Here is a 27,797-nt window from a genome sequence, read left to right as displayed (position 1 = left end):
GACTGGTCCTCCGTTTGTGTTTTCTTCCTTGCTTCCATTTCAGTTTTCAATTCTTGAACTGTTTCCATTACCTGTTTGATCGTTTTTTTCTTGGTTTCCCAGGGTATCATGTACGTATTTACTCATTTCTTCAAACTTTTTGTTATACTTTTCATCCATTTCTATAAGGGTGTTTTTCACATGTTGCTTCCATAAAGTCAATTTTTTCCACTTCTTCTGTGTTAGGGTGTTCAAGTCCTTCTGTTGTAAGATCATTGGGTTCTGGTTTTTTCATGTTGTTTTTGAGATTATTGGGTGAATTTTTGCCTTGGCGCCTGCCCATCTCCTCCTATTGATGCTATCTAATGGGTCTTTTAAAACCAATTCAGGTTTTGCTGCTGGCCAGGGGCTCTTGGTGTTGCGCGCTGGTCCTGCGGCTCCCCGCGTCGTCCGCTGCTGGGCCAGACCCCAGCGTCCGCCTGCGCCGTCCACCTGCCTTCTTGATTGATTCTATTTCCTTCTTCATGTCTTGAAAAGTTTATTTTTTCATTTCCTTCCACTGTTTGTGTTTTCCTGGATTTCTTTATGGATTTATTCATTTTTCCTTCTGTTTGTTTGGTTTTCTTGTATTGAAGAGATTTATTAACTTCCTTTTTTAGGACTAAAGAAGGATGCTTAAAAGAAATCCCACACTAGCTCATAGTTGAGAAAAATAGAGGGTTATTTATTTAGGGGTAGACAGACAAATCACAATCTTCTGCTGGAACGGAGAACAGCAACCTAATCCCGCAGCTGGAAAAGAGACTGGATGCGTGCTTTACATCAGCATAAATAGTATAAGTGGGCACATAACTAAAAGGCTACTGATGGTAGGAAATCCTACAGTATAGGACCTCCGTCGTCTTCACATTGTGGTCTTAAGGTCATTTTCCGGTGCTTCAGCTATGTTGAGATATTTAGAACCTGCTGTGGTAGGGTTGCTGAGCTCTATTGGAGACATATTGCCGTGGCTGTTATTATGGTTTTACACTGGTATCTAGGCATCTATCTGGGGTTGGGATTATAATAATTACAGGTGCTGATTTCTGGTTTTGTCTTTGGTGGGTGTTTTCTTCCTTTTTTCTGTTTCCTATGTTTCCCTGTCTTTCTTAACTGATGTGATAACAGGAAATGCGTGCTCGTGTTGGAAGCTGGGATAATGAGCTCAGCTCGGGGAAGAAATGTTGGAGAAGAATATTCTTGTTATTCATTGGGAATAGGGTCATAGAGGAAAGAGACACCACAGCAGATTTTCCTCTACAGAACTGGGGATGAAACTTGGGTTGGAGGCGGTTGGGACTGCAGGAGAAGAAAGAGAGGTTGAAGCTCTGCAGTCAACCTATCTAGTTCTTGGCAGGAGTGGCTTGTGGGTTAGCACAGGCTGCATGCTGGAGTTGGAGCCTGGATAAATCAACAAACTGGGGGGTAATTAGGAGAGGAATGTCTGTAGGATCCACAAGAGATGTGGGCAATAGGAGAAGTAAGGGACAGCAGGTGTTCTGTTGCAGAGCTGGGGATAAGACTGGGGGATTATTTGGAGAACAAGGACACTTGAAGGTCTTTAGTTAGCCTACCTGTTTGATCTGGTCCAAATTTATTCTTTACATCTACTGATTTTGGGTTTGGCTCGTTTATGTTTTCTTTTAATCACCTTAATGTTTATCATTAAGTTGTTTATTTAAGTTCTTTCTAAATCTGGAAGATAATAATTTACAGCTACAAACTTCTCTATTATGACTGCCTGGTGTGGGAACTCTGTATATTTGTTGCTTTTATTGGTTAATGAATAAAGAATCCACTTTGGCTTGTGATAGGGCAGAATAGAGCTAGATGGGAAAACTAAATGAATGCTGGGAGAAAGTAGATGGAGTCAGTGAGGCGCCATGCAGCTGCCAGAGGAGGAAGAGCCGCCAGCTGGAACCTTGCCGGTAAACCATGATCCTTGTGGTAAAATATAAAATAGTAGAAATGGGTTAATTTAAGATATAAAAGCTAGATACAAATACACTTAAGCTATTGGACAACCAATATTGCAAATAATATAGTTCCTGTGTGACTATTTTGGGTCTAGGCAGCCAGAAACAAACAAGCAGCCTTTGCTAACAACTGCCTTTGCAGTATCCTAGGGGTTATGATTAATCTTCATTTTAATTTGATTCAAGAAATTTTTAAATTTTCTTCTTGATTTCTCCAATGACTCAGATGAATCAAGATTTTTATAGATTTCATTATTAACTCTCCATATATTTGTATAGTTTTAGTTTAGATTTATCATTTTATTCCATCATAATCTGACAATATAGAAGAAATTATTGTGTTTTTATTTTTTTTCCTTTGTTAACAGTAACTTTATGGTCCAAAAAGTGTGCTGTATTTTTTAGAAAAGTACATGGATTGCTGAGAAGGTATTCCACCGCTATTGAATAGTATATCATATATATGTATGCTTGTTAAATTCATTTTTATCTATTTAATCCTGGCTTTCCTTTATTTATTTACTGTGAATGATTAATGTATAGAGTAATGATAATGGGTATTAAAATTACCCATCACTATTCTACAGTTCTATCTTTACTTTTATCTTATTTATTATAGTCATCTTATCTTTGGGATAATCTGTTACAGTTATTAGTATCCTGTGACCTTTCTTCTTTCCAACTGATTTAGGCTTGGTTATGTGCTTTGTTAGGTGTGAGAGTAAGAGCTCCTACTTTGTTTTGCATTTCCTTTACTTGGAAAATCATTTTCCATCATGTCTTTGTAGTATGATTGAGCATCCTTTGGATATATACCCAAAAGTGGCATTTCTGGGTCTTGAGGAAGGTTGTTTCCTAGTATCTGAGCAATCACCTTGCTAATATACAAAGGGGCTGTACCAGTTTGCACTCTCACTAGCAATAGAGGAGTTTTCCCTTTACCCCACATCCTCTCCAGTACAAGTAGTCATCAGTGTTTTTCGTCTTGGCCATTCTTACGGGTGTAAGATAGACTCTCAGAGTTGTTTTATTTGCATTTCTCTGATGGCTAAGGATTTTGAACATTTCTTTAAGTGTCTTTCAGTCATTTTAGATTCCTCTGTTGAGGGATCTCTGTTTAGGTCTGTACCCCATATTTTATTGATTATTTGTTCTTTTGGTGACCAATTTCTTGAGTTCTTTGTATATTTTGGAGATCAGCCCTCTGTCTGATGTGGGGTTGGTGAACATCTTTTCCCATTCTGTAGGCTGTCATTTTTTTCTTGTTGACCATGTCCTTTGCTTTACAGAAGCTTTTCAGTTTCGGTCTCAAAGCAATCTACAAATTCAATGCAATACCCATCAAAATTCCAGCAAAATTCTTCACAGGCCTCAAAACAATTAATAAATGGGCTGGGAAAGTTTCTACTTGCACCAGAAGGCCACTGGTTTGTGTCCCTAGGAGCAGCCCTACCTAAACTTATGGGCATCTCCAAAGTACATTGGAAAGAGTATTGACAGCTGCACTGAAGGCAGACCTGCAGGAAACAGCACTCTGCATCAATGTCTGAGCTCTTGGATCCTCACTGTTGCTTTTCTTGTATTAATATTTTCTAAGTTGTTAAATGTCTTTGATTAATTTTCAGAGTTCTTAAAATTATTATTTCGATCAGTGTCATAAATGGGATGATTTTTAGTGTTCATTTCTCTGCTGTTTTCATTAGTGGCAACTTTTATGATTGGATTATAATTTCTTTGTGTAACTGCCCTCCTTTTTATTGGCTCACTTTATTGGAAAATACTAAATTTATTATTAAAATTAACATTTGAATTCTGCAGGCAATGTCTATATAAAAGGTTGTTTATTTTTAATTACCAAGCTTTAGATTGGTACTGAGGCTTCCTATTTTCTGGCTATCTTGTGTTTTCCTGATCATGCCTTGAGTTTCCTTCCTGTGTTGCTTAATTTTTCAGCATCTGTTCCTTGGCCATTTTTTTTTTTGCCCTGTCTGTGATCCTGTTTAATGTGTTTACTTTGTATTTTTTATCTTCAGTTGTTAGTTCTTTTTTCCCACTTAGACATTAATTTTCTTCACTGAGAGTTTATTTACATTTTTTGTACCTTCTTTCAATTCATTTTGTGGTGTGTGTGTGTGTGTGTGTGTGTGTGTGTGTGTGTGTGATTAATAGTATTTTACATGTCTGTCTTCATGCTTAGTTAAAGAATTCTGGTTCCTTTTCATCCAGAGGTAGAGGTTCAGTATCCTAGGATGTGGTTATTCTGTCACTCACACACCACTGAGAGCTCTAGTCCTCAGCCTAGTACAGCCCATCTACTCACATCCTCACAAGGCAAAAAATTACTCAGCACTTCCACTTCTAAGTTAAACATTAAGTTGCCTTTGTCCATGACTTTGCTCAATTGTATTTTTATAGAAGTTATTTGTTTATATTTATTTGTAATGTTGATTCCAGTGCATTATTTTTGGTTTTGCAACTGACTTTTTTGTATTTTTATTTATTTTTTGAACAATATTTTCTTATTTTTCATACCAATCCCAGTTCCTGCTTCCTCCCCTCCTCTTCTCCCTCTTCCTCCCATTGCATCTCCCCATCCACTCCTCAGAAAGGGGAGGCTTCCCATGGGGAGTCAACAAAGTCTGGCACATCACTTTGAGGTAGGACCAAGGCCCTCCCCACTATATCTATACTGAGCAGGTTTCCCTCCAAAGAAAATGGGCTCCCAAAAGCCAGTTGTGTGGCTGGGGCAGTCTGTGGGGCCTTTGGCAGTAGGACCAGGATTTATCCCTAGTGCAAGGAACTTCTTAAAGTTAAATCTGTTCATTTATCTTGGGTTATATAAGATTAATAGAAATTATTAGTATGTAAAGAATTAATATTTTGTGTGTACTACTATTAAAGCTTTTTTGATAACTCAGAGATAAAAAATATTGCTTCAGATTTTAGCTAAATAATGGTTTGACTTTAGAACATTAGTATACCTGAAATTTACTTTTGTATTTAATATAAAATATAAATGTAATTTTAACTTTGTCTATATATTAATTTACATTTTTGATCATAATTAATAGTGATGTGTATTTTTTCCTAGCAACTAAAGATACCATTTCTATCATATATCCATTTTCTCTAGACTCACTTATCTGTTCATACATCTGTTCATACATCCAGTGATTTACTTAGTGTAACTTTTTAATAATTTTAATTTCTGTTGAAAATAGATTTTTTCTGATTTGTTGTTTTCTCTCCACAAGTCCTCCCATGCTCCCTACCCACCAAAATCCACACTCTTTCTTCTCTCTTTAGGCAACTAAACAATAACAAGCAAACCAGAATAGAACAAAACAAACAAATAGGAAACAATGGCCAAAGGGGGGAAAACATAAGAAACAAATACAGATACAAAGACACATACATTTGCACACAGAAAAATCCCATAAAAACACAAAATATAAGAAAAAAAAGTAATGTAAAACAAAAACAAACAAACACCAGAAAAAAAAAAAACAAGACGAATCAATGCAAAGACCAAGAATTACAAGGTTAAAAAAATCTCCATACATACTCCTGAGAAGTTCTGTGTTGACGATCTACTGCTGGGGATGGGACCTGACCTTAAACATGGTTTGTATACCGAGTGAGACTCGATTAGAGAAAATAAATTTTCATTTGTGTGCAGTTGTTAATTGGAGATAGCTTCTGGGTTAGGGTTGTGGGTTTGTGTCCGCTCAGTACTCTTGGCCTTCATCTGGCTTCGACCTGTGCAGGCTCTGTGTATGCTGACACTGTCTCATTGAGTTTATATGTGTGTCTGTCCTGTTGTATTTTAAAAGACCTTGTTTTGATGGTGTTCCATCCCTACTGGATCTTACAATCTTTCTGCTTCCTCTTCTGCTCTGAGTAGAGAGCCTTTAGAGAGAGAGAGATCTCATTTAGGACTGGGTGTTCCAAGGTCTCTCACTATTGCTTAGTTGTGGGTCTCTGTATTTGTTTCCATCTACTGTAGGAGGAAGCTTCTGGGATGATGACTGAGCAAGAAACCAATCTATGAGTATGCCGGAATGTTATTAGGAGTCATTTCATTGCAATATTCCTTTATCAGAACAATATTATTTGGTATTTTCCTAGGTCTGTAGCATGTTTAGTCTCAAGTTCTTGACTACCCGAACAGTGTCAGGCATGAATTCCATCTCATGGAGTGGTCTTAAGTCTAATCAGATAGTGGTTGGTTACTTCAGACTTTTGTGCCACTATTGCTCTAGTGTACCATGCAGGCAGCTTACCGTTGTAGATTTCAGGGTTTCCAGATGGGTTGGTACTTAGCTTTCTCCTCTGATAGCATTCTGAATACCTTCCACTAGTTAGTAAGGGTGAAGGCTCCAGATAGGCAGCAGTGTGACTTCTCCATGTTTAATGAGTTCTTTAGGTGCTATCTTCATCAATATGATCTTACCATCAGTTTGTTGAGAGCAATTATTAGCTTTGGGAAGATACTCTGTCTTGTTTGGGGGATTCCATGGGAACCCTTTGGCCAAGAACTCAATTAGATGTATCCTTTTCCTTACACTGGAGGTTTCATTTGGTAGCGAGAGATAATTAGTTCAGTCTTTGTCTCTCCTGTTATTTGGTGATTCTATTTAGATTTCTTTCATATGTGTATATATTTTAAGAAGCTTCTACTGTAATGGATTTCTATATGAACTGTCAAATGATCCTTAGTTTTAGCTGTTCCTCCTCATATTCCCTCCATTACCACCTATTCTCCCCCTTCTCTGTTTATCACTCCCAATCCACTATCCCCAATAACCATCTCTAATTATGTATTAATTATATAGTCTATTTCCCTTCCCACACCAGTTCCTTACTAGATACCTAACTTATCAAAGATTTAACAGCTAGCACCCTTTTATAAGAGAATACATACCATATTTGTCTTTTTAGGCCTGGGTTACCTTTACTTAGGGTATTTTTTCTTCCTCCATCCATTTGCATGTGAATTTCATGATGAGTAAAATTCCATTGTGTGAAATGTACCATGTTTTTTTTTTTTTGATCTGTTCATCCACAGATGGACATCTAGGCTGTTTACAATTTCTGGCTATTATGAAAACAGCAGAAATGAACATGGTTAAGTAAGTGTCTCCATGTAGGATGTAGAGTCCTTTGGGTATATGTCCAAGAGTGGTATAGCTGGATTGAGGTAGATCTAATCGAAACTTCTTGTATCTCAGTAATTTTCATTGTTGCTTTCTTTAATTTTCCTTAAGTAGACTTGATATATATATGTATATATATACAATGTATATTTTAAATCAGTATTAAAAATATTCTGAAAACAAACACTACTGGTATATTGTTTGCAGCTGTGTTAATTATATTCTAAGTATGGTAACTAATTGTATTCAAACATTGTACCTGTACTGCATTCACTTTGGGACCTGTCAGCTGTGGTGTGTTCTCTTCCTTGCCATGGAAGAGCTTTTTACTATTGGAAAAGCTGTTAACCTTTACGTTATAACAGATTAGGACTTGCACAAGTAGCATTCTTCTCTGTTCAATGCACTCTGTACATGAAGGACTACAGACCATATTGTCTGTCTTCACATTGTAGAGAACTGTTTCACAAGGGACCTCATCTTATTGTCAATAGGCTCTGATACAAAAGTAAAGTTTTATTAGTCAAAGAAGAGTTTTCCTTTGAGTATAGTTCCAAAGAATAAGGAAATCTTTAGAGCCTTCACTTCAGATGTCATATATGCTTACATTGACAAGTGTTGATCGGTTATTATTGATAACTTTGGAGAAGTGTATGTAATACTGTGAACTGATGGTTACATAAGAAATGTGGGTTTCTGCACTCCCAGGTTTTTTCCCGTGTATCCACCTGAAATAAATAAACATTGAATAAATTTTTTATGAAATAAAACACAATTATGAATTGACAGCTTATTGGGTTCTTGATAAAATGTTCCAGAAAACATTGAAACTGTATATTCCCCTGATTGTAACAGTATGTTCTAACTCTACTTTTTTTCTGGAGTCGGAAGATGTTCTTCACAGAGGTGTTGTTTCATTCAATGTCTGTTTACTTTGAAAATGTTATATTCATTTTGATTGTTGATGTCTTGGAATATTTATTTTGGTCTGTTGATAGTGCTGAGAGACCGTTGAACTCAGTTGAAGTTGCTGGGATGGAAATCACAAACTTTAGTGGGATACTGACAGGAAAGTCAGAATAATGGCATCAGATCCTGTCAAAGAAACTATGCAGAATCATAGACTTGCATTCACCTTCCAAAGGTTAAGAGAAAGTAGGTAGTTACTAGAGTAACATCAGAAAGGGGAAACCCTGAGGACTGCTGTGGTCTGGAAAGAACACAGGATACAGAAGGAGATATGGGCAAAAGATACACATTGGAGAAGAGAGCAGTCGTGAGTCATGCCAAGGCATGAAGAGTGTGAGTACTTATTGAAGAGGATGGAAAGACCTTAAACTGAGGGAAGCAGAACAGAAATAAGAGAAGAGCACAAGTTGTTGAATGAGACCATACAAGAGCAATGGAATGTTGATTAGAATGAAAAGCCGCCTTTGGAACATATAATGCATAGATTTTAGCAAATAACTTTGTAAGAAAATAATGAAAATAAAGACCGGTGTTATGAATAAAGAGAATCATATAAAACCTTAACTTACTCTGAGTAATTTTATATTTTATATAATTATATCATGAAATATAATAAATAAATAAAATTATAGATAAAATAAAATTATATTAATTTATAGTATATAAAATTAGCTGGAAAATTTCTAAACTAGATTTTATTAAATTATTTATTAGACTTGTAGCTATTAAAGTCACTTTAGTGCAGTTCATAATGCATTTTTCTGCTTTCTCCCTTACCAAAATGTAAGAGAACGGACCTGGAAAAGCACACATTCTTACAAAGACAGGTTATAGGAAAAAACATACCAAGTTCTTTTCATGTGGCCATTATGATCCTAAATGATTAGTTTATTTATTACCAAAATGTAAGAGAACGGACCTGGAAAAGCACACATTCTTACAAAGACAGGTTATAGGAAAAAACATACCAAGTTCTTTTCATGTGGCCATTATGATCCTAAATGATTAGTTTATTTATTATGCTATCACATTGAATATTAAATATTTAATGATTGTAAGTGCTTAAATTAGTAAAAAGTAAAGGGCTAATATAAGAAAATTATACATGGTTATATTTATAAACATAATTATTTGGATCCTAAGAAAATGTTTGCAAATTGGATCTAATAGTTATTAGGTAAATATAAAATCAATCAGACTTATAATAGGAAGGCAGCCTATAGATAGATTTAATTAAAATATTGAAGAAGAAGAAAAACATTTTCATGGGTAGAATAAATATTTTTCTATCTCATGATAGAACATTCATGGTAAAAACAAATAACCAAATGTTTTGACAAGCTTTGATAAGCAGTGGAAGGCTATGACTATTTCAAACATATTGTTGTAAAATATAAAGGCTTTTTACTGACAAGAAATCTGATTACCAAAGATAATTTTTATTTTACTGGCTCAAAGAACTCTTGGTTGGGTTAATCAGAGGGTTGGCATGCAGTTACTGGTGGGTTATTCGGAAAGCTTAGTTCTGAGGACATTCAGAACAACTGAGTCTTTGATTGTGCTTCTGCTGAATCTCCTAAAACCATCTTTGTTTTGGTTATCATAATTATTTTAAGCAGAGTCTGACAAAATGCATGTTTAAAAGTCAACCACTGTATATATTTCTTAACTTTTTAACCATGTTATTTTTATCTAGTATACTATGCTATGTTATTGTAAGTAATATATTATTCCTCTCATGTAAATATGAATACATATACATACATACATACATACATACATAGATGCATACTATGTTTATATTTGATGTCTTTGCAAAGCATATGAAGTCCAGCTAGAGAATTATCTTAATACTGTCACTACAGTTATATACTCTGAGATTAAACTGGGTCAGTATATGTGAGCTATGAATAAAAAGGACCAACACATTACATTCATGTTTAGGACACACACCCTCACACATGGGTGACTAAATGTACATGTACACACACAGTCAAATAAAATACATTGTATGCTTCTTAAGGTAATTAGATGGAGACAGTGATATTAAATTATCATTAAGTAATAGGGGCAATAACCCAAAGAAATGTCAGAGAATGTAACACAATTTACAAAATGTAAGGCATTATTAGGCAGTTAAAGAGCATAAAATGTTACTGGAACATTTTAATATTGTATTTTCAGTGAGCGTATATGTCATGCTCCATCAAAAGAGTCCACATGTGCTTTGTGTAACTCAACGACTGAGAAACACTGAACTGGTAGACCCATCATTCCAATGGCATGGGCCAAAAGGAAAAATTGTTTCAGGTAGGATTTTATTTTTATTATCATAATTAAATAGATATATCTCAGATTTGCTTATACTTAAAAGAATATTTGTATCTAAATACATTTATCATTTATTCAAATATTTTCTTTTTAGTCTCCTGGAGTTGATATAGTAATGTTGATAATATAAACGTTTCCTATTGTCTTTATTAAGGATGAAGATATCAAAAAAATCTGCTGTTTTGAGAGTTCCATTTTATGTGAAAAATCACAGTTTCTGATTTCATTACCCTTCTTTTGCTTATGTACCTATTTTATTGTGTATTGTCTATTTCATCTTTATTCTAAATCTTGAATTTGATAACTGACTTAATTTATAGTTTGCTCTAAAGGTTATACTCACTAATAGCCAGGTTTTCTTTGCAGAATAGTATATAAAACATAAGTTTGCTGCTAATAGATATTCTAATATGAGTTCTTACTTTCTTATATTATCTGTGCCAAATACAACATATATATAATGAAAATAGATGAACATATGTAAATATATATATTTATTGACACTTCTGGTGTAGGAAAATTTAATTTTGAGTTATTACTAAGGAATATATAGCTTCACTGATGATGTGATATTTAAAATTATTATAAAAATTTTATACTATGCTTTTTTCTTAAATACTATGCTTAATTTATTAATAGCTTTAAAAATAGTATGTTAAGATAAGTATGTAATCTTTAATTAGAAGATATTCATGAACAAGTAGGCAATTAAACAGAAATATATTATTTTATGTTACATTTTTCAGTTTCATCCAGGATATAGTAATGGGAGATCTCAAGGCATAACTCTTTATGTAAGGTCAATGTGGATCATTTCTTCTTCAAAATATGCAGTAGGGCTTTTCATATAACAAAAAATGTCAGTGCTAAAAGCATTCTGGCATTTTCTTCGAATTTAACAACTGTAGAAGGAGCTGCGGGCAGGCCTGCTTTTTGTCCCGCCCGGCTCCCACACAGCTAGCTTAGCCCTGGAAATAACGACACACAAACTGTATTCATTTAAACACTGTCTGGTCCATTAGTTCTAGCCTCTTATTGGCTAACTCTCTCATCTTGATTAACCCATTTCTAATAGTCTGTGTACCACCACAAAGTCGCGGCTTATCGGGAAGATTATAACCACCGTCCTTCTTGGGTAGGAGAAACATGGCAACTGCCTCATTGCCTTCTTCCCAGCATTCTGTTCTGTCTACTCCGCCCAATTATTTTTCTGCCCTATTAAAAGGCTAAGGCAGTTTCTTTATTAACCAATGAAAGTAACACATAGACAGATGACCCTCGCACATCAAAGAACTATTTCTAAAAATATATAAGTATTAAATCATTTACTTAAAATGGAAAAAGATATTTAGTCATTTTCTGAGATAATACTTTCAATTCTAAATAATGGAGTATTCAATTCTTAATTAAGAAAATATTATTTTATAGTTTTATGACATAAAACTGTAGTAATGAACTTTTAGAATAACAACTTGTCTATTTAATGATTTTTAATATTTTCTGAATTGAACAACCCTGTGAGTTCGGCAGCTATATCTTGTCATTCTTCACTGAACAAATAAACTGGACTTCAAAAGAAGTGGTTACCCATGGTTGTACATTTGTGAGAGAATGAAGCCTTCACATCTATATCTTAATATCTCAGAAAGAGGTTTTCTCTCCATTTGATAGCATAGTTTTCTCCCAGTATAATACTTATGCTGAAGCCAAGAAAGAGCCTATATTGCATTCTTTTTTCTAACACATCAACACTGTGTTTGATAATAATTTTCCATTTATCTTCTTCTGTACCCCTCAGCAGTAGAAACAACTCACTGTTTCATGTAGTGATAAGAATTCTTAGCTGTTAATGGCTATAGTGTAATAGATTTTGTTTTGGGCATACCATTTCATGTGCAAATTCTAAGACTCTACAACTCATACTTAAGCTATATCAATATTATTTATGATATAGTTAGATAAATACACTATATAAAAATATATATTTTGTATATACATGTTGTTTATGCATACATGCACTGCATATATGTGTGTATAAATTTTCATAAATAGTAATGTATTTCTGATAGTGTACCAGACTTTTTCTTTTGGGCCTCCAACCACCTCCCAAATGATGACATGGAGACTTATTAGTTTTGAATGCTTGGCCTAGTTTAGGCTCATTTCTGGCTAGGTCTTTTAACTTAACATGTTTTATCTACCTTTTGCTTTGGAATTTTTTACTTTTATTTCTGTATGTCTTACTTTCACTGCTTTTCATGTCTGGTTAGGGCTTCCAGGTTTCGTGCTCCAGGCTTGTCTCTTTCTTTTTGTTCTCTCTTCCTCCTCTTCTCTCTTTCTCTTTCAGGCTAGATTTCTTCTACTACTAATTCTTTTTGCCTACCAGCTCCACCTGTCCTTTCTATGCCTAGTTCTTTATTAGACCAATCAGGTGCCTTAGGCAGGCAAAGTGAAACAGATGCAACACATCTTTACATAATTAAACAAATGCAACATAAACAAAAGTCACAGCTAAAGTAATATTCCATAGCATCACATCTTTGTCAGTTAAAATAATATTCTACAACATGATAGCATCTCTTTTAATGCAAGGAGAATACTAGAAGTGCTTTATGTCCACACGTACTCTTACCTTCCTAATGCTATGACCCTTTAATATAGTTCCTCATGTTGTGGTGATCCCCCACCGTAAAGTTATTTTCATTGCTACTTCATAAGCGTAATTTTGCTACTGTTAACGAATTGTGATGTAAATATCTGATATGTGACCCCCGTGAAAGGGTTATTTCCTAAGGGATTGCAGCCTACAGGTTGAGAATCATTGACTTAGACAGTCACACAATTGATGAACTCTGGTTGGTAGAAATTTGATTTTAAGGTTGTCCTAGCATCTACTGATAATAAGCATCAAGTACAATGATTAACTTTGTGTATGAACTCCTTTTAGCAAACATAGATTTTGAGGGTTTTTAGGTTGCTTTAACTGTTTGGTATTTTGTCTCCCTATTGTGATTTAAGTGTCTGTATATTATACCTTTATTAGAAAACAGCACTGCAAAAGTGACATCCACAGGAAGTCTCATATTTCAGAACTTTGAGGAGACCATGACTGGGGTTTATACATGTTTCCTTGGGTACAAGCCGACTGTGGAAGAAACTGTTAAAAATGTTCAACTGAAATACCTTGTTTATGGTAAGAAGCAAATTTAATTATGTTTTAACATATCTTAATGTTTTGAAATGATTAAACATTTTAATAGGTTTGTTATTATATATATTTTTATAATTTAAAAAGTTTTTAAATTTAAATATATCTTGGTCATATTCTTTCCCTCGCCCAAGTCCTTCCAGATCCTCTCCCCATCTCTACTTACCTTACCTTAAGTTCTTTCTCAAAAAACAAAATAACCAATGCAACAACAGGATGCCCCAAACCAAGAAAACAAAGCACCACCTCCAAACAAACAAACAAACAAACAAAAAACCAAAACAAACCCTCCTAACTGTATCCAAATAAAAGCACACAAAAAAACCTGTGGGTCCATTATATGTTGGTTAACTGTTTTTGAACATGAGACTTGTCCTGGAATGTTTCATACACCTAGTGCCACTCCATTGGAGATGACTCATTTTCTCTCTCCTAGCATGTGTAAATGATATTTCAGTTAACCTTACCTCTAGTGGCTAGGTTTCTTCCCTCCCTCCCTCCCTCCCTCCCTCCCTCCTTCCCTCCTTATTTCCCTCCTTCCTTCCATTTCTTCCTTCTTTCACTTCTTTCTTTTGTTTCTTTCATGAATGCATTTAAGAATAAAACAATATATGATGAAACAAATGCTATCACATCAACGTTAGATGAGACAAACCAACAGAAGGAAAAAGAACCCAAGAGAAGGAAAAGGAATCAGAGACCCAGTCATTCACACTCAGGAATCCCTTAAAAATGCAGACCTGTGCAGGCCTTGTGCCTGCTGCTTCAGTTTCTGTGTATTCCTATGGACTTTGCTTTCATTGCTTTAGAGGACCTTGTTTCCTTGGTGTCTTCAATACCCTCTGGTTCTTACACTCTTTCTGACTCTTCTTCCTCAGGGTTCCCTATGCCCTGAGTGGAGGGATTTGATGGAGACTTCCCATTTAGGGCTGAGTGTTTCTGGGTCTCTCACTCTATGTGATTTTTGTCTGTGTGTCTCTATATTTGTTCTCACCTGCTGCAAGGAGGAAGCATCTCTGATGATGGCTGAGCAATGATTGTAGTTGAATATCATTAGGAATCATTTTCTCACTACATTTTCTCTCTTCCTGCCTCCCCTCTCAGTATTATTTACTTTTTTCCTAGGTCCTTGAATCCTATCTAGTCTTAGATTTTTGGTCACTCAAACAGTGTTGGGTGGGCATGAGTTCCATCTTCTGTAGTGGGACTTAAGTCAAATCATTTATTGGTCTGTTATTCCCACAAACTTTGTGCCACCATTGCCCTAGCATATTTTGCAGGTAGTACACCATTGTAGATAAAGGGTTTGTGACTAGCTTGGTGTTTATGTTTCTCTTTTGAGGGCATGCAGAGTACTTTCCTGTATCAAAGATGCTATAATATGGGGGTGACGGCTGTATATAGACACTGGCTTGACATCACCACGTTCAAAGAGTTGTGTAGGCATTGTTTTCAGAAATGGGGCCTTGCTGTCAGTTTGTGAAGAGCAACTTATAGTCTTGAAAATAGCCTGGATTGTAATGTAATTGTAATTGTAATGTAATGTAATTCATATGGGGGCTCCTTCAGCCAAGAACTCAATTAGATGTAAGCCAATTCTGGTACCGGAGGCATCATTTCATGATAAGAGATGGGCAACTGGGACTCTGTCTCCCCACTGTTTGGTGATTTCATTTAGATCACTTTCATATATGTGTATATTTAAGGAAATTTGTACTGTATTAGGTTTACATACTATCTCTCAAAAGGCCTTTAATTTTAGCTGTCTCTTCCCTGTTCTTCTCACTTTCCTGCTTGATCTCATTCCAGCATCTCCTTCCATTTATATCTATTATATTTCCCTTTCCTGACAAGATCTGTCTGTTCCCTCTAGTCCCTTATTCTATCCTTTGTGGTTCTATAGCTTGATCATCATTGCCTTAGCAACTAATATCTACATATAAATTAATATATTTGTTTTTCCGGGTCTGGGATACCTCACTTAGGATGGTTTCTTTCTAGTTCGTTCCACTGTAGTGTTTGAGCCTGTCCTGGAACTAACACTTGTAGACCAGACTGAGCTTGAACTCACAGAGATACACCTGCCTCTTCCTCCTGAGTGTTGGGATTAAAGGCAGTGTTACTACCAGCCAACATTTCATTTTTTTTCACTTTTTATTTATTTTTTAAAAAGAAAGCAAACTATCTTTCTTCATTTTACACACCAATTCTAGCTCCTACTCCCTTCCCTCCTCCCATTATTCCATCTACCCCTCCACCCCTGCAACCATCCACTCCTCAGAGCGGATAAGGCACATTTCTTTGGGGAACCTCCAAAGCCCTCTCTACTATATTCAGGCTGAGCAAGATATCCATCCAAAGAGAATAAGCTCCCAAAATACAAATACAAGCAGTAGGGATAAATCTTTGTCCCACTGCCAGTGGCCCCACAGTCAGCCCCAGCCACACAACTGTTACTACATTTAGAGGGACTAGCTTGGACTATGCTGGTTCCTTCCCTGTCCAGCTGAAGTTGGTGAGCTCCCATTAGCTCAGGTGAACTGTTTCAGTGGGTGTCTCCATCATAGTCTGGACCCCTCAGCTCATATTCTCATTACTCCCACTCTTCAACTGAACTTTGGGAGCTCAGTTCAGTGCTCCAAAGCACATCTCTGCCTCTGTTTCCATTAGTTGCTGGATGAAGGTTCTATGGTGATATTTAAGATATTCATCAATCTGACTACAGGGCTAGTCCAGTTCAGGCACTCTCTCTTGCTTAGGGACTTAGCTGGGGTCATCTTTGTGGACTCCTGGGAATTTCCCTAGTGCCAGGTTTCTTGATAGCCCCATAATGGCTCCCTCAATCAAAACATCTCTTTCCTTGCTCTCATCTCTGTCCTTCCTCCATCTCAACTATCTCATTCCCTCAAGTTCTCCTCCCTCCTCCCTTTCTCCCCTTGTCTTACCCTCTTCTGCCCTCACTATTTCCCCCTGCCAATGCTCCCAATTTTTTCAGGTGATCTCATCTATTTCCCCTTTCCAGGTGGATCTATGTATGTTTCTCTTAGGGTTTACCTTGTTACTTAGCTTATCTAGGGTCATGAACTATAAGGCTCAATATCCTTTGCTTTACAGCTAGTATCCACTTATGAGTGAGTACAAGATCAAAAACACCAATGATAGCTTATGCTGGATATGGTTGTAGAATAAGGGGAACACTCCTCCATTCCTGGTGGGAATGCAAACTTTAATTACTTTGGAAATCAGTATGGTGGTTTCTCAGAAAACTGGGAATCAACCTACCTCAGGACCAAGCAATACCATTTTGGGGCATATACCCAAAGGATACTCAGTCATATTACAAGAACATTCATTCAACTATGTTCATGGCAGCATTATTTATAATAGCCAGAACCTGGAAACAACCTAGATGCCCCTCAACAGAAGAGTGGATAAAGAAAATGTGGTAAATTTACACATTAGAGTATTACTCATTGGTAAAAACAATGACATCTTGAAATCTGCATGCAAATGGATGGAATTAAAAAAAACCATCCTGAATGAGGTAAGCCAGACCCATAAAGATGAGCATGATGCCATTTTTAATGGCTAAGTAATACTTCATTATGTTACTGTATCACATTTTCTTTACCTAGTCTACTATTAAGGTACATCTAGGTCTTTCCATTTCTGCTATTAGGAATTTAAGAAGGTAGTTTTATTTTTAAAGACAATTTTTTTAAGTCTTTGGGTTTATTTATTTATTTTTTTTCTGGTGTTTCAATACAGGGTTTCTCTGTAGCTTTGGAGCCTGTCCTGGAACTGGTTCTTGTAGACCAGGCTGGCTTCGAACTCACCGAGATCTGCCTGTCTCTGCCTCCTGAGTGCTGGGATTAAAGGTGTGTGCCACCATCGTTTTTAACAAGATTAAAAAAGAAGAACTTTGCTGTTTTTAGTTTTCTAATTAAAAAAATTTCCACTCAAATTGTGTTGTGTGTCTTAATAGCAAAGGGACAGACTGGTTACCAGGGCAGCCTTTTAGTCATTTTAGTCAGCCAGGCAAAGCCACATACAGAACCATGTTTTCAAATTACAGTGATAACAGTGATCATAGTTTGAACTGCTTTTCAGTTCTGAGTGTCATGGTTGATGGTTCACTGCATCCTCATTATTAGGACCAGGAAGCATACTATACATCCCTCATCTTAGATTGTTTTACTGAGGAATAAAATTGTGAGGGCTGTTTTGATATGAAATAAAAGAAAAAATAACATAAACTACAGTTACTTAGAAGTTTAATCAAACTGCTGTGACCCTGCTTAATAGACTGAAAAATGGCAGACCAAGAGGTGTTCATGCTCCTTTCAGAGCATGTGAGCATAAGCATACATGATGAAAGGGACTTGGCCTTTCTGTTCTTGCTTTCACCTGTCTTGTGCTAACTGTAGTAGTATTTTTGTAAACTGTTTGGCTTAGGAGTTAATTTTTTAAAGATTTATTTTGGTAATTATAGTTAAAGATAAATGTTTGCTATTATTTTAATTTTATCCTTCGCTGTTGATATGTTTATCTGTCATCTAAATATTTGTATCTACTCTAATTTAACTTCCTACCGACTGGTGCAATCCTTCTGCTTTATTCTTGTGAATGCTGGAAATGCAGGTATGAACCAGTGTACCTGTCTGTTACTTTCCTTATTTTCAAACCATTTGTCTTATAGCTCATCATGTTTTATGGATTATATTTTAATCATTATATTTAGAATATTAAATTCATTTTAATGCTTTCTACATCAGTTTTCTTTTAGGCTCTTCTAAAAAAATTAAAAATACAGATTTATAGTTTCTTGAAGTTAGGGTGTTGGTAATATTTGGCTTTCATTTGTTTGTCAATGAAAACTACTAGTTTTCCTTTGCAATTAAAAGCTGCCAACCTCTGAATTAAGTTTGGGAGTAGTAAGTGTGCTTAACTTTTAAGCACAGGTAGGAAAATGGGCAGTGGTGAGGGATGTCAGTGTGAATAGATGGGCAGTGGTGAGGGATGTCAGTATGAATATGAAAATGGGCAGTGGTGAGGGATGTCAGTGTGAATAGAGGACTCTTGCTCAGATGTGATCCAGAAGCAGCAAAGTAACTCTTATTTTTTTAATTAGGGATTTATTTTCATTTTAGATTTATTGTATCTTTCCAGTAAGATTTTGAGATTTGCTTTAAATATATGTATCTTCAATTCCAGATATTGTACTGGAATTAACTAAAACTAACTGTATATATTTATTAGAATTATATTTTAAAAAGTATCGTTGCTAATTATATCTCTAGAATATCATATAAGAATTAATATTTTAAAACAGAACAGTTTTATTTCTTCTAAAATATAAATTTAAAAAGGAATGATGCCAGTATTTGAACAGTCGTATAGTGAGACCAGACTTCCTAGGTTTGAAAATTAGCCTTGATAACATTGGCAGTACACACAGCAAGATTCTTGTGTTTATAGGAAATGAATATGAATTTGTTCCAAATAATTATTTATTTGAAACAGTCACAATGCACTTGAATTGCCTGAATTATGATGTTTTTGTCTTTTCTTTTTAATATTTGTAGCTTATCGTGAACCTCATTTTTATTACCAGTTCACAGCACGGTACCACGCGGCTCCCTGCAATAGTATTTATAACATTTCTTTTGAGAAGAAACTTCTTCAGATTTTAAGTAAACTGGTTCTTGACCTTTCCTGTGAGATTTCCTTGCTGAAATCTGAATGCCACCGTGTTAAAATGCAGAGAGCTGGTCTGCAAAATGAATTATTCTTCACATTTTCAGGTAAATATACAAAATACTTTTAAGAAAGACAATTTGGAAACAACTGTTTCCAAACCAACTGTTTAGAATATGAATGTTACAAATCTAAATGTATTTATTTCTTCCTCTCGAGTTTGACTTAAGGCTAAAATGCCTCCAAACAAAATCCTGCTGATTCATGCCATTAGCGAAAAGTGTGCTGTGTCACTTCACTGTTGAGTGGAAGTCAGAGTAAGGGTCCGTAGTGTTTAGTGATAGTGATGAGTCAGTGGAAGCATCTGCTTGTAACGTGGTGAACATTTCAGACACCTCATCTCATTTCATGTGTTATCATTAGTGCTGGAGAGAGGAGGAATTGTCTCAGGAACAATCATCCATGCCCACTTAGAGGATGTTCTTCTCCTCCTCGTTTACGCCTCTTTCTCCTTTATTTGTTGTGTGGAATTTAATTTTGGCAGAGACTGTAGCAAGGCATGGAACTTCAAAGGCAGGAGCAAGATAAACTCGTATCTTGTGTAATTCTTGCTTTTCTCTTCTCCAGGGAAATTTCATTGGTTTTCACCAACCTCAAGGCAGATGGTCAGCCTAAGCATTGCTTATCCTGTCAAGGACATGCTAGTTGTATATGGAGGCTTTGTGAATCTTTGTTTCCTGATTGTTTTCATTACGTGGACAAACTCTTAGAAAATTTATAAGATGAGATCCAGGGTAAATGTTGCAGTTGTGAGCCAGCTCTCTGCATCCTCAAATGACTGATACTTTGCCGTATTTTTTTTAATGTGTTAAGTGGTCATTCATTTATCTTTTTGGAAAATTTTTAACTCTGATTCCTTTTTACCTTTTAGATTGTGGGGATTTTTTTTTCTTTCCTTTTGTGCTTTTAATGTTGTGTTTAGAAACCTGAGGTCATTAAGGACTGTTTCCTTTTAGTCCTTTTTTTTCCTGTTTACATTAAGATGCATTTTGAGCTAATTTCTGTAAATAGTGAGATCTGGGTTTGACTTTATGCCTTTGATATATGAGGGGTTATGAAATCATAAAGAAGAATGAAATCATGTCATTTTATATAAAATTATTGCAGTTGGACATCGTATTAAGCAAAATCAGTCACAGATATTACATATTATGGTATGCTTTATTATTTTATAGTTGTTATTGTTCCATTATTCGTGTCTTCCTTTGTCTTCAAGCTCTGATATTCTGAATTATGTTTGATCAGGTGTTCCATTAATTTTTTTAATTTGACCTTACTGAACGTTTTTGAAAGACCCTCAGAGTGGTCCTTCCCTCAGGAGGAGACCCCTAACCCAAGGAACAGTCGAGATCACTGGCTGCAATTAGCAAGAGGTTTATTGGGTAGGCACAGGTACCTGTGGGCGCCAAAGTCCTTTTGGAGGACTTGTGCACCTGCAGGCTGGGAGAAGGTCTTTTTATAGGAAAAGGGTGGCAAAAGCAGGCATACAGAAGCAATGCATGGTTACAGGGATCCATTGGTCAGTTAGAATGAGGCAATGGGTTCATTTAGGGGACAAGTTTCCCGGAGACATGAAGGTCTGATAATAAGAGCAGACTTGGCCCTATCTAGGGTACATGTAGTTTTTCCCAGAACTGTTCGTTCCCCTCCCAGGCCTGGTGTCTGACCACAGATATCCTGTTTTGGCTGCCTAGGAGTACCAACTTTGCCTTGACCTTGCATTTGTTTGTGTGAAAGCCGTGCAAAATGGCATTACAGCAGCTAAGCTGGGGTCTTTCATTTTAATTTCTAAAATTTCAACTTCATTTTTCTCTATTTCTGTTTCTTTATTGAAATCCCCATTTATGTCCTGTATCAGCTTAGTTATTACTTTTAGCTGTTGGTATTCTCAGTGAATTCATACAGTTTACTGGTGACTTTTTTGATTTTTTTAATAGTCTTAGAATAATTCTAGAGAATTCTTTTTTTCCCCCCAAATTCTCTCAGTTTATTCTATTGCTGTAGAAATAAACGTGTTTGGAGGAGTCATGCTGCCTTAGTTTTCATAATCCTTATGTTTCTGCATTAGAACTTGTACATGTGGGATTTGATCTTCGGGCTGATTTTGTCTCTCTTATCACATATATTCTTTCATTGCAAGTATTTTCAGTGTTTGGGGTAGGAGGACTAACTGTAATAGATTGAAGTATCATTGGTTCCCACTGGCCTCAGAGTAAAACTCAGCTGAACTCTCAGCTCCTGCTAGGGTACCTGGGTTGATCTCAAAAATCACCTAAAAAGTAGAATACTGTCTGCAACAGAAGCCACAACTGCTAGATATGCCAGCTATGAAAACAGAGCACTGGTGAATTGAATACAAACACCCTTCAATTGCAGTTACTTTAGAGGAGTAAGGAGCAAGGGCAGTATAGTGTATACTTGTATGCTAGTTACTAAGAGTAGAGATGGAAAGGGAATAAGCCAAGACTCCTGATTGATTAGTACTAGAGCAATAGATGAAGAGGGGAAAGTAAGTAAAGGAGCAATAAGAGAGGAGATTTAGCTCCAGCTAAAGGAAAATGAAGAGAGACAGGTGTCAGAAATGCAATCTGGAACCCCAAAACAACTCCAGAGCTCGAGAGGCTGGCTGAGATATGCAGACAGTCCACTCTGGGGCAACCAATGTTCTTGAGAAAACTTTGAAAAAGAACAAAGAGGATATGATATGGTAGATCTGTTCTGCTGAGTAGGACTTGAACACTCCATAAGGTAAATACAAAAAGAAGAAAAATCTGGGTAGAGGTGCGGTCTGTCTGTAGTTTTGTACCTGACCATGGAAGCTAGGCTTGATTCTGAACAGTTTTGGGTGATTTCATGGGGGTGTGGTATGTATGCCAAACCTACCAGTGTGAAGTTCACTGTCGGCATGGGGTTGGGACCTGGGTAGATGAGCTGCCTCCAAGTAATCCTTTGTGGGGGTAGGGACAGATCATGGTTGTTGGTCCTGTCTATTTGGAGTCTCTCAAAGGGGCAGGATTGGGTTTCAGATCTGTCTCTAAATGATCTACTTTGGTCTGTGTCTCAGGCCAGATATCCTTCTCATGGAACACTGGATTAATTTTCACTCAAAATCACAAAGTTTCCTTCTCTATTTAGAAGTATTCTGAAGGCCAGGCCTCAGACTATAGTCCTGGGACAGGTTTGCTCTCTGAGTTTCCAGCATGAGCCTTGCAGTCTGCTCCCTTTGTGTGTATAGCTAGCTGCTCAGCCACTGAGTCTACAGAGTCCTTTAAGAATGCCTTTTTTCTTCTTCTGGGTGGTGGTGCACACCTTTAATCCCAGCACTCAAAATGCAGAGGCAGGCGAATCTTTGTGAGTTCAAGGCCAGCCTGGTCTACAAGACTAGTTCCAAGACAGGCCCCAAAGCTATAGAGAAACCCTGTCTCAAAAAACCAAACCAAACCAAAACCAAACAAACAGACAAACAAAAAAAATGCCTTTTTTTTCTCACTGTGTCACTGATGTGGTGGAGTAGCAATAACAGAATTTCCCCAGTACTAATTCTCTGGTAGAGCAGCTCTCATGCCTTGTCTCCTCACCATTCCCTTTTCCTCCCCTGCCCACCTTTGTGTAAGTATGTTCATCAGACTATGGTGAGGGCCCTCTGAGAGCTCTGTCCATAGTCATTGTTCTGACATTACGATTGCATTGTCAATGTTAATAAGGCTCTGGAAGTGACCCTGTACTCTGCTGTTCTGCTTTCTTTCTCTGCTGCTGAAAGGAATGCTTTTCTCTGAGCACTCACTTCATTGGATGTTTGTTCTCCAGCGACTCGGCTATGCTGAACATACTGTAGTGGGTCCTGTCTGGATGCACTCTGCCCTCTTTTGTAATCTTGTTGCTCAGTTTATTGTACTAGTTATAGTCCTAGAATCATGACTGGTGGTGAGAGGGAACGCGTTTGCCCTGTTCCTTCATGAAGGCCTCTGATTTTTCGGTCTCAACTGTGGTGGTAACTGCAGTTTGTTGTAGAAGTTCTTTATCTAACTGAAGAAATTTGACAGAGTCACAGTTACTGATATTTAACAAGAATGAAATTGGGCTCATGCAGTGCTCTCCCCTCTCCGTTTTCCTTAGTGGTGTGCTCTTATGATGGTTTCTCTTTGCATTATCATGTGGAGCCTGGTGTAAATTCTGATGGATTACCTCATATTGTTCTTTTGATATGTTGTTGGATTTGATTTTATATTGTTGAAATATTTTGCATATATGTTCAGAAGACTTATTGGTCTGAAGTTTTCCTCTTTTGTAATGTATTTATCTGAGTTTTGTAACAAGGTAAATAGTTCATTGTGAGATATCGTCAGATAAATAATCCCTAATGCATTAATTTATTCTGGAGTAAATACATTCATTTTGGGGATATATTGTAAGTGTTGGTAAGCTTTTTTACTTATAAATTTTCTTCTTTGACAAATTTATATGCATGTGTAATGTATTTTGGTTACTCTTCCCCCAACCCTCCCTTATTTTCGTCTTACCTCTGCTAGCCCCTATTGTTGCTTATGGATTTTTTCCTCATGTTAATTAACTTCTGTTCTGTGACTAGCAGAGTTCAACTAGGGCTATCTGTGTGATCTTGGGTTTGGAGCTATCCTTTTCAGTTAGCTGTGCTCACTAGCAGCCATACAACTAGAAACTATGCTTCTCTGTCTGCGGGAATCCATTGATCACTAATAAACCTCGAGTTATTAGTACTGGAATGAGCCCTGTCCACACCCACAGTTGACTGTTAGAAGAGCTTGACTGTGTGGACCTAGTGCCAATATACACAACTGAACTCAGAGCTTCTAGAAAAGCAGCAATTGCTCTTCATCTCTGTGCCATTTCTCCAGTCCCCTAGTCACCATCTCAATGATATCTACTCTAATTTGGTATATTGTTTCTTCCTCTTTTAACCAAATCTGCTTAATTTTTCTTATTTCCTATTCGTAAGTTTCTATTGAAATCAATCTTTCTTTTGTCTAAAAATGTATTCATTGTTATTATTGTACGTTAGTATATTTGTATGCGGGCATATGTGCACATATGGAGGCCAGAGGACCCCTTTGTGGGGTTCGTACTCTCCTTTTACATCTCTATAGATCCTGGGAGCAAACTCAGGTCTCAGGTTGCTTCCTTTACCTACTGAGCCATTTGCTATCCCCAATGTCTTTTCTAATATTTGTTCTCAATGGTATAAATAACCTATATTTTTTACTATAAATTTCTTTTTACCTTATGTCACAGAGTTTGGTAAGTTTATTTTACTTTTATTAAGTTAAATTATTTACTTTTTGATATTTCATATGTTATACATTAATGTGTTTCTCCATGTCCAAATATTTCAGGATTTTCAATCTGCTTCTCTCTTACTGATTTCTAGCTTACTTTTTGAACTGGATGCATAATTTGCATGCTTTCTAGTTTTTTTATTAAATTTTTTTTTATTAAAAATTTCTGCCTCCTCCCTGCCTCCCTTTTCCCTTCCCCCACTCCCCACACCCCACTCCCCTCCCCCTTCCTCTCCAGTCCCAAGAGCAGTCAGTGTTCCCTGCCCTGTGGAAAGTCCAAGGTCCTCCCCACTCCATCCAGGTCTAGGAAGGTGAGCATCCAAACTGCCTAGGCTCCCACAAAGCCAGTACATGCAGTAGGACCTAAACCTAGTGCCATTGTTCTTGAATTCTCAGTAGTCCTCATTGTCCACCATATTCAGAGAGTCCGGTTTTATCCCATGCTTTTTCAGTCCCAGTCCAGCTGGCCTTAGTGAGCTCCCAATAGTTCAGCCCCACTGTCTCAGTGGGTGGATGCCCCCTTCGCGGGCTTGACTTCCTTGCTCATGTCTCTAGTTTTTAATATTTCAAACTGCATTTTATGACTCAAATGGAGTAGGTTCATTTTGAATGCTTCATATGAGTTTGAGAATAACATGTGTTCTGTGTTACTACATGACAATGTCTCTAAGTATTATTTGTTCAGTTATTAAAAGATGCTCAGTGAGTTAGCTCTATGTATACTTTATATTCTGGTTTCTTTGTTTTTCTGTTACTTATAGAGGAATATTGAGAGATAATAGTAGATTTTGTTATTTTTCTAACAGTTCTAAAAGTTTTGTCCTCAAATTGTGTGTCTGTGTTTATTTGTTTGTTTGTTTGTTTCATGTGTACATGCGAGGCTAGAGATTGGCCTTGGGTATCATCCTCTGTCACTCTGCAATCTACTTTTGACTTGGGCTCTCTCCTTATATGTGCACTTTGCTGTCTGTACTTGTTCGACTTGTCAGGACCTGCCTTCCTCTGTATATGAGTTCTGCAGTTACAGATATATGTCATTGTCACCACCCTAGCCCACGCTGTTGTCATCTGAGTACCGGGGTTCTGAACTTGGGTCTCCACTTTATCCAACTGTCAAATACCTTTACTCAAGACATAGATAACAGGGATTCTTAAACCTTTGTAGAGATTGATCCTACTTTCATTATGTGATGACCGTATTGTTCCTTGAAATCAGGTATAATATTTTTCGTTTTTCTGATTTCTATTTTGCATGAAAGAAGCACCATATTTCTAGCTTTCTTTTGTATTCATGTTAACTGCAATGAACCTTTTCTTTTCCCTATGTTCTATGTGTATTCTTATTTTTAAGATAGGACTCTATGGAAACTTATACTCTCGCCTTAAAAATCAAATGATAATTCCTATTTTATTTAGTATTGTATAGCCCCTATATGTGGCACATTAATTGTCCTTGGACCTTTCTGAATTATCTCTTTCTCTTTCATTTCTGATGTTTGATTATAGCATATTTCATGGTATACATGTAGGCTCCATCTCTATGCATGTGAAAATTTTTATCATGTTAGATTTGAGGCAGTTTGGCCATTATTTACTCAAATATTTGAATGTTGCATCTCTCCTTCCTCCCCTCATGTCCTATGAGTATGCTGGTGAACTTGTCCCATGATTCTTTATGCCTGTTTCACTTTTGTTCACTGTTTTTCTTTTCTTTTGGTCAGATTTTAGTGACTTATCTTTAAGTTCTCTAATTATTTCTCCAGACTGCTCAAATATGTTGTTTTAATGTTTTAGTGAATTTCTCTCAGCTATAATTCTATGCATTAGAGCTATTGGATGACAAGTTCATAATTTATTTTTATGTTATTAATATTCTTGTCATGACAAATTGTTGTTTTCTTTTTTCATTCGTCCATAATTTCCTTCAGCTCTTTGAGCATATTAAAAATTGTCCTCAGAGTTTAGGATCTGTGCTCTTTCAGGTAACCTATCGCTTCGCAGGGACATTAGAGTTAGTAAATATGTGCGCAATTACACAACTCCATTGGAAAATTATTTCTGTTTGAAGGATTGTTGGGAAAATGAGCCAATTAGTAACATGCATACAGATGACATATGATTTATTAGAAAATAGTCTAGAATAGCCAAATGATGCAAGTAGTATTAATGGAAAATTACCAGAAATAATATTGGCTATTTTATAAGTAATTTTAATTTGAAAACTGAAGTACAGTTTTCATTATATTTTCTTAGTTGTAAATAATGACCAAAATGACAAAGCAGAGCCTTTTTGCAGAGTATGAAAGTCTTAAGATATTAAATACTATGTTTATGAATTAATTATAGATCTGAGGTTACAAGTAAGAATATTTCATATATTTTTACTGGTAGTGGGAATTAACAAAGGTGTTTGGGTATGAGATTGACATTCTACTCTGTAAGGATTAGCTGTTATAAATTCTTATAGAGCCTGTTTCTTACCCAAGATTTCAGACTGAAGTCTTAGTACAGCAGGAATTTCCTCAGTGACCTTGCAGAGATGCTCATCAGTCCAATATTCCTTTGCCCATTGAGTTTTACTAATGCTTGCTTGTTTATTGCAAATAAATAGAATTATAGTTTCCATATAGTTTCTCCTATATGTACATAAATAAAAATGTACCTATATGCATGACCGTGCTTATTATATTGCTTTAAATGGCCACAAACATAGTCCAATCTCATAGCATATCTAATATTGTTATTACAGTTTATCTTTCCTTTTTTAATTTGTACTTACACATTGAGCATTGAATTAGGGTAGTGATACCATATATATATGTATATATATATATGCATGGAGGTTGACAGAGAATGACTATATATATATATATATATGGTTATAATACATTGTAAAAGTTGAAATAATTCTGTAAAATTAAAATATCCCAGCATCAGTTACTGAGGAACTTAATTCCTAAGATGATTGTAGAAATGAACGTTTTATGATTTATATAAACAAATATTTGACTTAGGATTTTGCAGCCGGGCGGTGGTTGCACACGCCTTTAATCCCAGCACTTGGGAGGCA

At 36.3% G+C, this 27,797-nt stretch overlaps 1 protein-coding gene and 1 non-coding gene across 3 annotated transcripts in view; both read left to right on the top strand.

The window, feature by feature from the left end:
• The window catches only part of Zpbp (zona pellucida binding protein), a 104,787-nt gene that overhangs the window by 38,069 nt on the left and 38,921 nt on the right, over positions 1–27,797 (top strand). For both annotated transcript variants that reach the window (XM_005359203.3, XM_026785222.1), the window contains 3 exons: positions 10,304–10,429; positions 13,494–13,643; positions 19,244–19,462. In XM_005359203.3, coding sequence (XP_005359260.1) covers positions 10,304–10,429; positions 13,494–13,643; positions 19,244–19,462 — 495 coding nt within the window. The remainder of the gene's footprint in view (positions 1–10,303; positions 10,430–13,493; positions 13,644–19,243; positions 19,463–27,797) is intronic.
• LOC113457540 lies at positions 7,415–7,540 on the top strand. The gene has a single exon (XR_003378095.1). It is a non-coding gene; the product is annotated as a small nucleolar RNA SNORA24 (small nucleolar RNA).

The sequence above is a fragment of the Microtus ochrogaster genome, linkage group LG1 (genome assembly GCF_000317375.1).
Source record: "Microtus ochrogaster isolate Prairie Vole_2 linkage group LG1, MicOch1.0, whole genome shotgun sequence".
NCBI classification, from domain to species: Eukaryota; Metazoa; Chordata; class Mammalia; order Rodentia; family Cricetidae; genus Microtus; species Microtus ochrogaster.
The sequence above is the reverse complement of the archived record's forward strand: the minus strand, read 5'-3'. Positions and strand labels throughout refer to the sequence as shown.